The sequence below is a fragment of the Plasmodium gallinaceum genome, assembly GCF_900005855.1.
Source record: "Plasmodium gallinaceum strain 8A genome assembly, contig: PGAL8A_v1_70, whole genome shotgun sequence".
NCBI lineage: Eukaryota > Apicomplexa > Aconoidasida > Haemosporida > Plasmodiidae > Plasmodium > Plasmodium gallinaceum.
Window position 1 is genome coordinate 114,373 of NW_021628231.1, and position 13,785 is coordinate 128,157.

A 13,785-nucleotide genomic window follows, 5' to 3' on the forward strand; every position below is an offset into this window, starting at 1 on the left:
TCTATGTTTTCTTTTATTTGTTCTAATGATTGGAAATATCCCTCAATCTATTCAAACTTTTTCATTTAACACTATAATAGAAATATTTAATACGCCCATTATAAAACTTTCATTATATAACATCTATAATAATTAAGATCTTTTAAAAATAAACTTAAATATTGCTTAGATTTACGCCTTTCTGTCTCAATAAATACTTGTATTTTATCAATTGAAGGAATAACTCTTCTGTTATTTCTTACTTTTTTAAAATAAATTCTACATGTTTTAAAAAACTGTCACTTGTATTAATCTATATTTATACTATAATTAATAAGGAATATATATATTTTTTTAAATACCTAAATAAGTTTAACTGTTGTTTTCACAACAATAACGAAGCTACCAATATATACAACTACCTAATTTTCCTTTATTAACTTCACAGAAATATGTTCTAATATTCTATCAAGTTGAACAAGACATTTTTTATTAAAAAATAAAATACATTATAAACAGATGCTTAAAACTAGGATAATATATAACTTATATGCATGGTTAATTAAATGTATTATAATCTATTTGAAAAAAGAAATATCTTTATGGAAAATAAATAGTTAATCATGCAAATATTTCATAAGAAAAAAAAAATTAATTATTAATTTTTTTTGTATTCTTTTGTAAATTTCAAAATACATAAATATGATCAATTTTTTAAGAAATGATATAATTGTCGAAAAATAGAAGGAAGAATAGTTAACAAAAAGTTTCCTGTAGTATATTTTGTTTTTAAGTTTATGTAAGAAAATTTTATATTAACTATTATAATATTTTCATATTTTGTAGTATTTGTATAATTTATTTTGCATTTTGTTAATTATTTATGTTGTTCATTTGAGATTAATGGATTTGAATTGCAAAACATTACTCATGATATTATAAATAAAATATATGTAATTAAAATTGATAATTAATGAGGAATTAAATTATTAATAGAAATATAAAATTATTATTAAAGCAAGTAAATGATAAATGAAGTAAACTATATATATAAAACACTTTACTGGTTTAGAACATTAAAATTATATGTATATTCATTAGATTATTAGGGGAAATCCTACATGTTCTTCATTGATCTGTTTGTTCATTACTCTGGAAACATCATTGAACTGACAATTATTGAATTAATATGTTTACTATTCTTTCTAATGAAATATTCTAAAATACATTTTTAATATGCATCTTCTAAAATCATTTGACTCTCAATGAAAAATGGAATTATTTATTTTGTTTTTAATAGTAACAATAATGAGTATAAAATAGATTAAATTTTTTTTCTACACGAAAATATTTTTGATTTGCTTTAATATACTGCAATATATTAAATGAAATGAAGTGTTTTATACTAACAAGATGTTGATATTATTACTTAAATATTAGCTTAATATTAAATAACAAAATAGGAATTATTTATAAATTATTATAGTTTATATACATATTATAAAATATATTCTTAATAAACAAAATAAATAGATATTTCTATACATGCTCTTCATTATGATAGTCATTCAAAAAATTATAGAATTCTTTTAATGGTAAATGTATCAACATAAGAAAATTGTATCGATAAAAATTATGATTAGAATTTAATTTAAAATTTGAACTTATCGAAAGAATTTCAGATAGTTTAGCAGGTTGAATTAATAGAATAATTGATGAAGAGATCTATCTTCTAAATTAGATGATAAAATATTGTAATAATTCATTAGAGGAATGTAAATATTCTTATTTTATTTCACATTTCAAAAAACTCGTGATATTACATGAGATGATAAAAATAATATACTAGGAAATGTAATTTGAAAAATTAATGTATCTGTTCCTTATGAAACGGTAATTATATATACAAAAGGAAAAAATAGAAATTATTTAAGATATTGTTTCTATGGTAGAAATTTTATCACATAATGAAGAAGTAATAAACATTTAAAAAACTGAAAAATATTATTAATTGGATTATACTAATAGCTTAATAAGGATCTCTCTATAATCTGGTTAATTTGACATCTAAAATATAATGGGAATCCTAATAACAATAAGAATCAAACATTATAAAAACATAATGCATTCGATTTAGCTCCACTAGGTATTGTAAAACCTTAAAATAGAAGGAAGAGAAATATATTATTCAAAGAGTAATATGTCATTATTTATGTTTTATTTAGCTAATATAGATAAAAAAATTTCTAATGTTACAGATGCAAATTTTCATCATAAAGTACATGGATTTCTATTTTAAGACATCATTCAATGAGTAACATTATAGAACTATTTTTAGTTGCAATATTAGTTATAATTCAATAGATAAAATTTTGTTTTTTTTTTGTATCATATCCAGAAAAAATATGCATACTAAAATAGCTACACATAGCATAGTAATTTTAAATAACATATTCACCAAAAATACATATATTATATTGTGTGTTTTGGTATTTAATCCTTAAATAATATTTCTGATATAATTTTTATAGTATTTAGATGAGTAAATAGAATAATGATATTTTATCTTGTGCATGCTAAATCACAGGGACAATGTGTAGTCATAAATGAGAACACTAAAATAGATAATCAAAAAGCAAGTACAATAAAAATATATATATATATATATATATATACTTATATTAAAAGCAAGAATACTAAATCCAAAAGAAATTTAAATAAATAATAATTTTTTTTCTGTGTATGTATCACTAATATAAGAAAAAAAATATCATATATTTTTTTTTTTTTTTTTCATATAACGATAACGTAAATGTTTTATGATAGTATTTTCTTTATTATTTTCTTTTTTCTTATTATTAAAAAAAAAATATAATAATAAAGAAAAAATTTACTTTTTTTTTTTTGAGAGGCTGTTTGTAAATTACTATGGAATGTATATTTTTTTTAGGTTAAAATGTAATTTTAAAGAAATCAAATTTTGGAGTGTCGAGTAAATTAATTTAAGAAAAAACAATTAACTAATTAGTATTTGGTGTTTATTAATAAAAATAGTAATTCTAAATTTAAATTTTAATTAAGTTAAAATTAAATCAAGTAAAGTCTATTCCACATGCTCTTTTATAATTTGTTTTATCCTAGCAAAGTCATTGAACAGGCTTTTAATAAATAATTATGTTCATAATAATTTTTTATTATTTTTTTTTGTTACATATTAAAAAAATTTATTTTTTTTTATTTAAATGATTATATGGCTTATGAATAATGCATTACTTGTATCATAATTAAATTTCATAATTCTTATGTAATATCATTTGAATAGTTCATATGACTACTCAAGTCAAAAATAATAAAGTTAATATAATGAGATAAATTGCTACAAAGTTATATAAATATGACAACATTTACTTAAAAGAAAAATTTAATTTTCGTCATATTAAATAATTTAATTTACGCAAAATTGTTAAATATTTATAACATAATTAATATTATGATAAATATAATACAATGAGGCCTCTGTACATGTTCTTTACTAACATGACTATACAAAGCACCGTAAAGTCTTTGAATGTTTAATTTATAAATAATATTTCCATAAAATATTCTTTTATGTCGTATATTAATTTACACTAATCAAGAATTTCAAGTTTATATTACTAAATAATTATAAATAAAATTATATCATTCTAATGATTATACTTAAAGAAGTGTTATCAAGGAAGGTCTTCATATAAATTGTTATTATATATGGAAAACATTGTGTGAAGAAAAATATATATCCTTTAAATAAATATTTCAAAGTATAGATTTAATTAGTAATAATGTTCCTCATGTCAAACATGAAAAACATTGAATTTTATTATGTTTGCAGTTGATTTTGTATTCCCTGGTTTTATAAAATTATCGTCTAAAACTATTACTGAAATGAGAGTCATTCATTAAGTTCATTCATGGAAATCATTTTGTAAAGAATTAAATAAAATCAAAGAAAGTCTACTAGCTACAAAAAGGTAATTGATGTTAGCAATAATAATTCATTTAAATTGACAAAATATGAGAGAAATAACATGAGATATTATAGTAGAAATATCTGATATCAATGTTATAGGCACTTTTCATATGAAATAATTAAAATTGAAAATAGAATATTAAAAACAATATATATATAAAATGGAAATAAAAAAATTTAAATTCTAATTGAAGAACCAAATTATTAATCAACAAAACATGTAAAATATATAAAGCACAATTAATGAGTCTAATAAAAGTCATAGAGGAAAATAAAAAAACAACTCCAAATTTTATGTATGAATTAAAATGAAAAAGTTATTTCTATATCTGAAAAAGAGTTTTTCATTTATTTTATAGAATGATTAATATTAAATACAGCAATTAAATGAATGAATATCAAAAAAACATGCTACTATAAAGAAAGTTAAAGTACAAAAAACAAGGTAATACCATTACTTTTCTCAAGATTATAGAGTATGGTTAATAAATAGTCTTATAGGTATATTAAATTTATAATAAAATGAAAGAGAATGTATTAAATATTTACTTGTGCATGTAAAGTATTTGAGGATAATAGGAGCATTAATATAATTATTCTTTCATTAGTTTACAAAACATTCGAGCACTAAAATGAGAACGCTGTAATACGTATAATTAAATTATACTAAAAAATAAAATAATTTTAAATATCATTTTTTTTATGATAGTATATAATTTTCTTTTAGTGTTTTTGTAATACAGCTGGGATAACTATTAAAATGATATTAAATAATTAATTTATAAAAAATCGTATACTATGACATATTTAATATAAAATAAATTGTTAATTCTTGTTATTTTATGTAATTATTTAAGGAGTATATATAATTATCTGTATTAGATAATATTTAGAAAATTAAATAATCAGATATTTGTTTGCTTTCTCTATGTGAATCTGATTATTTATTATAAAAATATTAAAACAACTAATTAATAAATAATTTATTATGTGATTAAAACATTAAAATTAATAAGATAATATAAAAAATTTTATTTTTAAACACATTTTACATAAAATTAAAATACAATAAATAAGGCTAAAATAATATAAAATTTCAAATGAATATATTTATAAATGAATATAAATTATTATATAGATTATTTATAAACAAAACATTGCGATAAAATAAAAATTAAATAATGATGTTAATAAGAAGATTAAATGAAACATACTGTATAATTATATATTTTTTTTTTAATATAATTAAATTCAAACTCCGCATGAAAGCATTTTATATTTAATAAAATATAATTAGAAAGGTTTTATGTATTTATTTTTTTTTTTTATATCTATTTTACATAATCTATGATATTCTATAAACTTTTTAAAAGTAATTTTTTTTTTTTACAAATATTCTAAAAGAAAATATGATTGAATGCTGACTTTATTAAGGATATATTATAATTATTTATTTAAATATTTTTTTTTTAAAATAATATACATATTTTAATTTATTTTATTTATAAATATATTAAATTTTGCTATAAGAAAAGTATAAAATTTTCTAAATAAAACATATTAAAATAGTAAAAGAAGTGTGCATTAATCACTTTTTTACTGTTACATTTTATATAATTTAAGTAATTTATATATCATTAAACTATGCTCCTCAAAAAAAAAAAATTAAAATCAAAATAAATTAGAATTTTAACATATATAGATTTAGAACAATAATAAGTACATTATTTTACATTTAAAACATGTTAAAATTAAACCTTGTTTGTTTTTAGTTAGAATATATTTTTTAAAGATTTAGAATTTAATGTTTTATTTTTATGAAATTTATATTTTCATTGAAAAGGTAAAAGAAAACCAAAAAATCATAAATTTAAAAATTTTAATAACTATTACTTATTCCTATTAATTATAGTGAACTATAAAAAATATATATATATATATATTATATTTAACCTTTAAATATAAAATGAAATTTATGTATTTTTTAATTGTATGAAATCATAATTAAAAGAATTTTATGCTATTATGTTATAATATATGTGTGTTAATTAAATAGAAACTAAAAAATATTAAGAGAATTATAAAATATCTTACTATTTTAATTTTAACAAGAAAATGTTTTATTTTATATAATGAACGGATTAATCCAATTTTTTATAAAAAACTTAAATAAAAATTTTTTCTTTAGTGTACAATTAGGAATCCGAAATGAAATTTCATTATAGATTATTCTTTATTTTTAAATATCTTTTAAAAATATAAATAATTAAAGAAATTTCAAATGAAAATTCATTTATTTTTACTATATCATTTTTATTTTTTGGTAATATTATTTAGATTAAATAAAATAAAAAGCATTTTATTATTTTTTTTTTTTTTTTTTTAATTTTTTATAGATCATAATAGTAGTATATATTTACTTTTGTTGCATTGATCCATATTATAACACAAAGAAGTATTTAATTTTATTTTTTTTAAAAAAAAAATATTACATATTTATAATAAAATTAATAATTCTTTTTTATATTTTATCAGATATAAACTCAAATTTATAAGGGATATAGAAATAAAATTAGTAAGAAATTTAGCGGAATTATATGATTTTAAAGATAAGGATATTATAAATTCTTCAGGTCTTACAATGAATGATGTACAATTATTATATAACGCAAAAGAAGCAAAATATGAAAACACATTGGCTGAAGGCTATTTTGGAGATTCAAGAAATTTATTTGTAAAATTAATTGATAGAATATTTCTAAAAAATTATTACAAATGCTTAGAAAAAGAGAAAAAACATATTAGATCTATGTATAACACGTTGGAGACTACCAGTTGCGAAGTGTTAAATTTTTTAAAAAGCATTGTTGATGATGCAGAAAATCATATAAATATGGTGTTTCAGGGACTAAACTCTTATGATAAATCTGAATTACTTAGATTAAGTGACGCAGATGTGAGACTAAGGCATAATATAGATGGCATGGATCTATTAATTAGTGAACAAGATGCACACGAATACTTAGAACAGATAAAATTTAGTGGAGAGATTCCTTTAAGGTTAGAAAATTCCTTTGACTATTTTAGCAAATTGAATGAAAAAAATGATATATTTATTTCTAAACTTAGTAATGGTATTTTTAGTTACATATTTTATACTATTGATTATTTTGATTTACGCAAAAATATGTTTCCTCTTAAATATATTCATGGAGATGATTCTGATATCATTGATTACTATAGATATGAAATGAAATATATTTTTAAAATATTTACTAATTCCATATTTTTACTTAATAAAAAAAGATCTACAACAATTATTTCTATAAAAGAAAACGTTAATGAATTTAATGATTTATTCAATAATTTAAGTAGAGCATTAGATCGTACAATAGAGGATAAAACACATAAATTATTTAAGGTATTAAATAAAATTTTAAATGGGGATATAAAATGTATAATATCATTTATTGCATACATACTTGAAATAAACCTTTCGAAAAATAAGTTTAAATTAGATAAAATGAAAAATAAATATAATAACTTATGTCAACATAAGATTTTAAATTTTATAAATTATTTATTTTTACACGAAAAAGAAGAGATTAAAGAATCGTTAGTTGAATTTAAAACCTACATAAAAGATATTTTTGGTTTCGATGTGAACAGTACTGGTATTAGATCATTAGTAAACAAGCTTTATGGATCAGTTGATATAAATAGTATCGAAAAGATATTTGAAGTTATAGTATTCTCAATATTATGTAAGAAACAAATTAATGAGTATGCAGATTTTATACAATTACTTAAAAATGAATCGAAAAATAGAAGATTAGAAAAAAAAAAATTTATAGGTACCCACGGAAGAATAAACGAAAAAGTTTTATTTATTCCAAAGGATAAATCTGAATATTTAATTTTGAAATATGCTGAAATTTATGAAAGAAGTAATTTTATTAATGAAGTTACGTGTTGTTGTATGGATTTATCTTCAGCACTATTTGATTTGGATGAAGGAATACATAAGTTTATTATCTTTAGATTCTTAATATATTCGTTAAATAATGAGTTGAATAAATCAGAAAAATATTATTTCAGTTCTAAAAAAGAAATATTGTTGAACAAAAATGTTATATTATTTTTTCTGTATGACATTATGAACTTTCATAGTAGTTATGAAAAAAAATATAAATATATTTTACTTAGTGATTTTAGTTGAAAAAAATAGTATTTACAAATAAAAAAAAATATGTACATTATTATAATTACTTTTAAAACATTAATTTTTATTTTCATTCTGTTTTTGATTTTTCAATGTGATATTTAATTACATATGAAATACACTAATCAGTCAAGTTAATATATAGAATGTAGGCTCACTTATACTATTTAATTTATTATAAAAATAAATATTGTATATAATACATGACCCTAATATAATTATATAACATATAACAAATAATTTACTTTACATTAAATTTAAAAATGCTTAATCATTTATATGTTAAATAAATAGTTTATATTTCTTTGTTCTCTAAAATTTTATAACAGCGTCAATATTGTTGAATAAAAATAATTATATAATTTTGCTAAAGCTTAAATAATTTATTACAAGTATCCGAAATATAATACACATTTATCCTTTATAAGAGTTAATTTTTTCTTGATAATATTTATTTCTTTTAATAATTGATCATTCATTATTAATTAGAAAAAAAAAATTTATTTTTTATTTTACGTTCTTTACGCATTTCTGAAATACCTTATGTGCTATATAATCTCTTAAAAAAAAAATAAGCATAAAAAATACGTATATAATATATAAATAATACTACATGCCTCTTCTACATAATATATATATGAAAAAATACAATAAAAAAATTTCATTTTGTTTATATTATATCGTGCATATGATGTGCGATCATAAATGTTTACACTAAAAAAAAAAAGAATGTAATAAAAAAATATTATCCTAGAACACTTTTTTTTTATGTCCATGTCATATTCCAAAAAAAAAATTATTATTATTATTTGTTTATTTTTTTTTTTTTGTACTAACTTTTAGTACCAGTACATATTTTTTTTTCTTAATTCGTGTACTTTTTGAATGATTATTTTGTTGTACGAGTTTATGATGTTACATTTTCCTCACAACTTAATATACACAAAATAAAATGTTTATATTCTATTTATTCATCTAATTATTATACAAAAGAAGCCTATAGTAATTTTTTTCATCAAATTCTATCACCTTAAGAAAAATAATGACATTATTTTATTTTATTCTATCTGAGTTGTCTTACAGTTTCGAGCCCTTTTTGTATATTATCATTTATTTTATTGTTTCCATTATCATTTAATTCATATGATATTGTAATAAATAATTTATAAATATCAGAATAGTTTTTAAGTTCTAATTCATTCATATGTTTAGGTTTTTTCTTATTATTTTCAATAACTTGTATATAATTTCTCAAATGAAGCTCATATATTTCTTTAGATTTATTACCTAATAGTTTAGTTTTATGAAGTAAAATTTGAGTCTCTTTACATCATAGAATATATGCATATCTATTAATATCCCATTTTCTATTTTAATTACTATATATGATAAGGACAGATAAGGTTTATATTGATTATTGCCACTTTAATGTTGATATTTGTTCGTGTGACAGTTTGATAACTCGTGTAAAATAATATCAACCACATTAATATCTTTAGTTGCTACTGATGGCTTTTCCTTTAATTTATTTAAGTCTTCATGCACTTTCATATATTGTTTAAATAAGTTGTTTTCATTTCTGAAATATTTTCAGACAATAATATTGAAAAACAAAAACATATACAATCCGTTCAGAACAAAGCAAAATATGTTATTCCTCCTAGACACCGTCTGGTGTATAATTATATATCAGTGCTACATTTCTCACCATTTCTTCAACATTTATATCTTTTTCCCCATATATGATCTTAACTATGTAATAAGAGTTTTATGAGAGCTTTCATTAGAACACTCTCTTTAGAATAATGAGTACATCTATGGAACAATTTTATTTATAATTATTCTGTAAAATATTTTTGAAAATTTGTATACATAACTAGAATTACAATTAATAATAATACTTCTAGGTCATCCAAATATAGGAAACCAAGTGTTTTTCATCATAAAGATTGCATCAATGAAAGTAGGTATCCTTCTAATAACACTAATTAGTATAAACCACGCATAATGATCTATTGCTACCTGAATATAATATTTTTCTTTTTTCTATGTTTTAGATCCCATAATATCTAACGAATCCATATCAGAATGGGTTTTGATAATACCTAATTATTATTAGATTTAAACCTTACATTATTCATTGCTTGATAAACTAAAAAATTTGTAACATATATTTCAATATATAGATTAATATTAGGCCATCAAATACATCTCTGTATTTTCTTTAAAGTTCTAATGATTATGCAATGTTCAATAAATTTACTACTGTGAAACTAGTCTATCAATTGAGCCATATATATTTCTGGTATATATAACTTTCCTGTTTTACTGTTAATAGAAGAACAATTTCTCCATATTGCATCTCTTAGAATATTATCCTTTCCTTCTAACATTGTGTCACATATTTATTGATAAAATGGAACAACATATATATTTTTTTATGAATAACTTTGTGTTAAATATTAATTTATTGATTAATCATTCATTGACTTCGATATTGCTAAACTAGCAAATTAACAAAGAGTATGTAGAATAAAATCTTTTTAATTGATTTCTATCAAACTAAAATATTAAGAAAATTATTAACTTCTGTTTATGAATATTATGTATTAATTATATTTGTTAACTATTATTCTAGTTAATTTATACATTACTCTATGTACCACATTTAGCATTACATATTTAATCTTAAGCCAAAAAAACATGTGCATTATCATCTTAATAAAAAAAACTTTTTTTAAAAAAAAAAAAAAAAATATATATTTTTTAATTGTAAGTGAACATATAGAATATATAATAAAATACATCTAAATTTTTTTTTTAATGCACTTGCTTTTAATGCAAATATTTTTTTTTAGTGTACATTTTTTTTTGCACTTATTTTTATTAGTATATGTGTGATTTACTAATTGTATATTCAGTTGCATTGCTAGAGTACTGAACGAACAGATTAATCAAGAGCATACAAAGCTTCTTCTAATTTAATGAATTTAGTACAGTTTTTATGCTACAAACTAATAAACTGTATTTATATAGTTTACTTGATTGATCATTTATTACTTTTAAGATACAATTATTTACTTTAATAAAAATCCCCATTTTTATTAAAAATTTATATCCTGAATGATTATTGATTTTTAATTAATTGTATTCTACTTATTATGAATGATTTTTAGAAAATAAAGTTTATTACTTTCAATTAAAAAACATGAGTAATTAGTGAAATACAAATTAAATTATATAAATATTACATAATGCAAAAATTTTATTATTGTTAACATAAAATTTTTTTATATAAATTTAAACAAAATATACCACAAGAAACTTTTCTATAAAAAACCCTTCTTTTGTAATTTTTTCTCCATTTAAATCATTTTAAAAAAAATAAATATACTTATTTATGTATTTTAAATTTACCAAAAGAAAATAAAGAAAATAAGTAACCAATATTTTTTCTTTTTTATCTAGCGCTTTAATGGTTATGTGTTTTCGAGGTATCAAGTTGGTTCCACCCTCATAAAAGTTAATAATTTTTTTTATTAACCAGTACACTAAAAAAAAAATTAAATAAATAATAATTTTTTTTTCTGCGTTAATATTTACAATTAAAAAAAAAAAATATAATAAATATATATATTTTTTTTGACATGTGATACTGACTTAACTGATATATTATGATAATATTTTTTTTTATTATTAAAAAAAAAATTAATTTCTTTTTTTTTTGTGGGATGAAATACGAATTAGTATGTAGTATATAATTTTTTTTTTAGTTAAAACCAATATTAAGGAAATTATATTTCGAAATGTCATATATAGGCTCAAAAAAAAATTAACCAATAAATTGCATTTGATATGGACAAATAAAAATAAAAACCTTAAATTTAAATTACATTAAGTTTACACTAAATGTTTTTTTATTAATTTTTTTGTTCAATATTAGGAAATTATTATAGCAATTGATGAATCACATGGATAACTATTTATTTTTCATACAGCTATTACTTTTTATTACTAAAAAGGTTAATGATTCTTTTTATTAACCAAAAACCTATATTTATTTAAATAAAAATATGTTAAACTAATATCTTTATTATCCTTAATATATTAGTTAATTTGTAAGAGATACTTATTTAATAAATTTTTTTCCTTATCTTTATTAAAAAATAAATACTCAAATAAAATAAAATAAAATAAAATAATTAAAAAAAAGTTATATTAATTCTTATGAAATTAATATTTTCCAAATAACAAAGACCTGTTTAATGAAATTAATAAAGTACTGGTCTATAAGTAGTTTTATCTATATATTTTAAATGATGTATTAAATGAATAAAATGAGTAAAAAAATTTCTGTTGATGGGTATTAAAATTCAGATGAATTATATACACATAAAGGTGAATACTAAAAAGAAAATATATTGCACTAAAAGTAAATACTGAAAAAAAATTAAATACACTACTTTTTTTTTTTTTTTTTGTGTATATACTTACAAATATTAAATATATACTTATTTTTGGGGTCTATGCTCTGACTTCAAAATAAAAAAAATTTTTTTTAGTGTATAATTGATGTAGAATGTATATTTTTTTTTTTAATGAAATATTAAAAATATAGCATTAAAAAAATAACATTTAAAGAATTTTGTGTAAATTAACGAAATAGTGATTAATAAATGTAATCAAAATTTTATATTAATTAATAAAAGTAATTTTTGTAGCATTGATTTTATATTTTAAATGAAATAAGCAAAGTTTTCTCTGTACACTTTATTAATTTGTATTTTCAGCATTAGTAAAGCTATGGAACGAGCAGTTAGCAAATTACTTGGAGACAACAGTAGGGATATCAAATCTAACACAAGAAGAACTACCAATGAATTAAAAATTTCAAATAATGTAAAAAAAAATAAATAACCTTAAATTAAGAATATTTCAAGATGTGTTTCTTTTCACAAATATTATGTATTCAAAGTAAAAAACCATAATGAAATGTCTATAATTAAACGATCGGAAGGAATACCAAAGTTAGACGAAAAGTCATTAGGGAATAATTTTTGATGGTTTACAGATTTTGAAATCAAAATAAAAATGTAAGGATTATCTAGAAAAGAAACTTGTATGATACTTCAGTCTATTACAGCTATAACGCATAAATAATATATTATGGAAATAACTACTAATGAAGATATAACTAATATATTACAACTTCAGGTAATATTGACATAATCCTTGTTTATTAATAAAGAAGAAAAATACGAATTAATGAAAGAAATAATAAATGAAGATAAGAAACTTACAGTAATCGAGGCTACTGATTCCTTTATTAGTGATTGTAGAACATACTCTTAAAGTCGTTTATATATGGAGAAACATAATAGCTTAACAAATATAAACCTTTGAATGAAACGAAGAAGTCTAAATGCATTTAGTATCAGAAATAGTATCCTAGTAAGTTACCAGTGAATGAGACTTTTAGGGTTTATATGAAAAGCCTAGTATAACTGGAATCAATGACAAAAAGTGAAAATAAATTAAGGAATGTAGACATATATAAACTTGATAAAGCGAATAA

The 13,785-nt window shown here is 19.2% G+C and overlaps 1 protein-coding gene across 1 annotated transcript, besides 7 other annotated features; it reads left to right on the plus strand.

Moving 5' to 3' along the window:
• Positions 1-491: part of a repeat region that runs on past the window's edge.
• Positions 492-768: 277 nt separating this feature from the next.
• Positions 769-1,171: a repeat region.
• Positions 1,172-1,582: 411 nt separating this feature from the next.
• Positions 1,583-2,273: a repeat region.
• Positions 2,274-3,598: 1,325 nt separating this feature from the next.
• Positions 3,599-4,485: a repeat region.
• A 1,784-nt stretch (positions 4,486-6,269) lies between these two features.
• On the plus strand, positions 6,270-8,207 carry PGAL8A_00187400 (fam-f protein; the record flags this gene model as incomplete). The annotated part of the gene is made up of 3 exons (XM_028670557.1): positions 6,270-6,311; positions 6,385-6,443; positions 6,524-8,207. 3 exons carry the CDS (start codon positions 6,270-6,272, stop codon positions 8,205-8,207), a joined length of 1,785 nt encoding a protein of 594 aa, XP_028527297.1.
• A 1,009-nt stretch (positions 8,208-9,216) lies between these two features.
• Positions 9,217-10,652: a repeat region.
• A 456-nt stretch (positions 10,653-11,108) lies between these two features.
• Positions 11,109-11,514: a repeat region.
• Positions 11,515-12,978: 1,464 nt separating this feature from the next.
• Positions 12,979-13,785: part of a repeat region that runs on past the window's edge.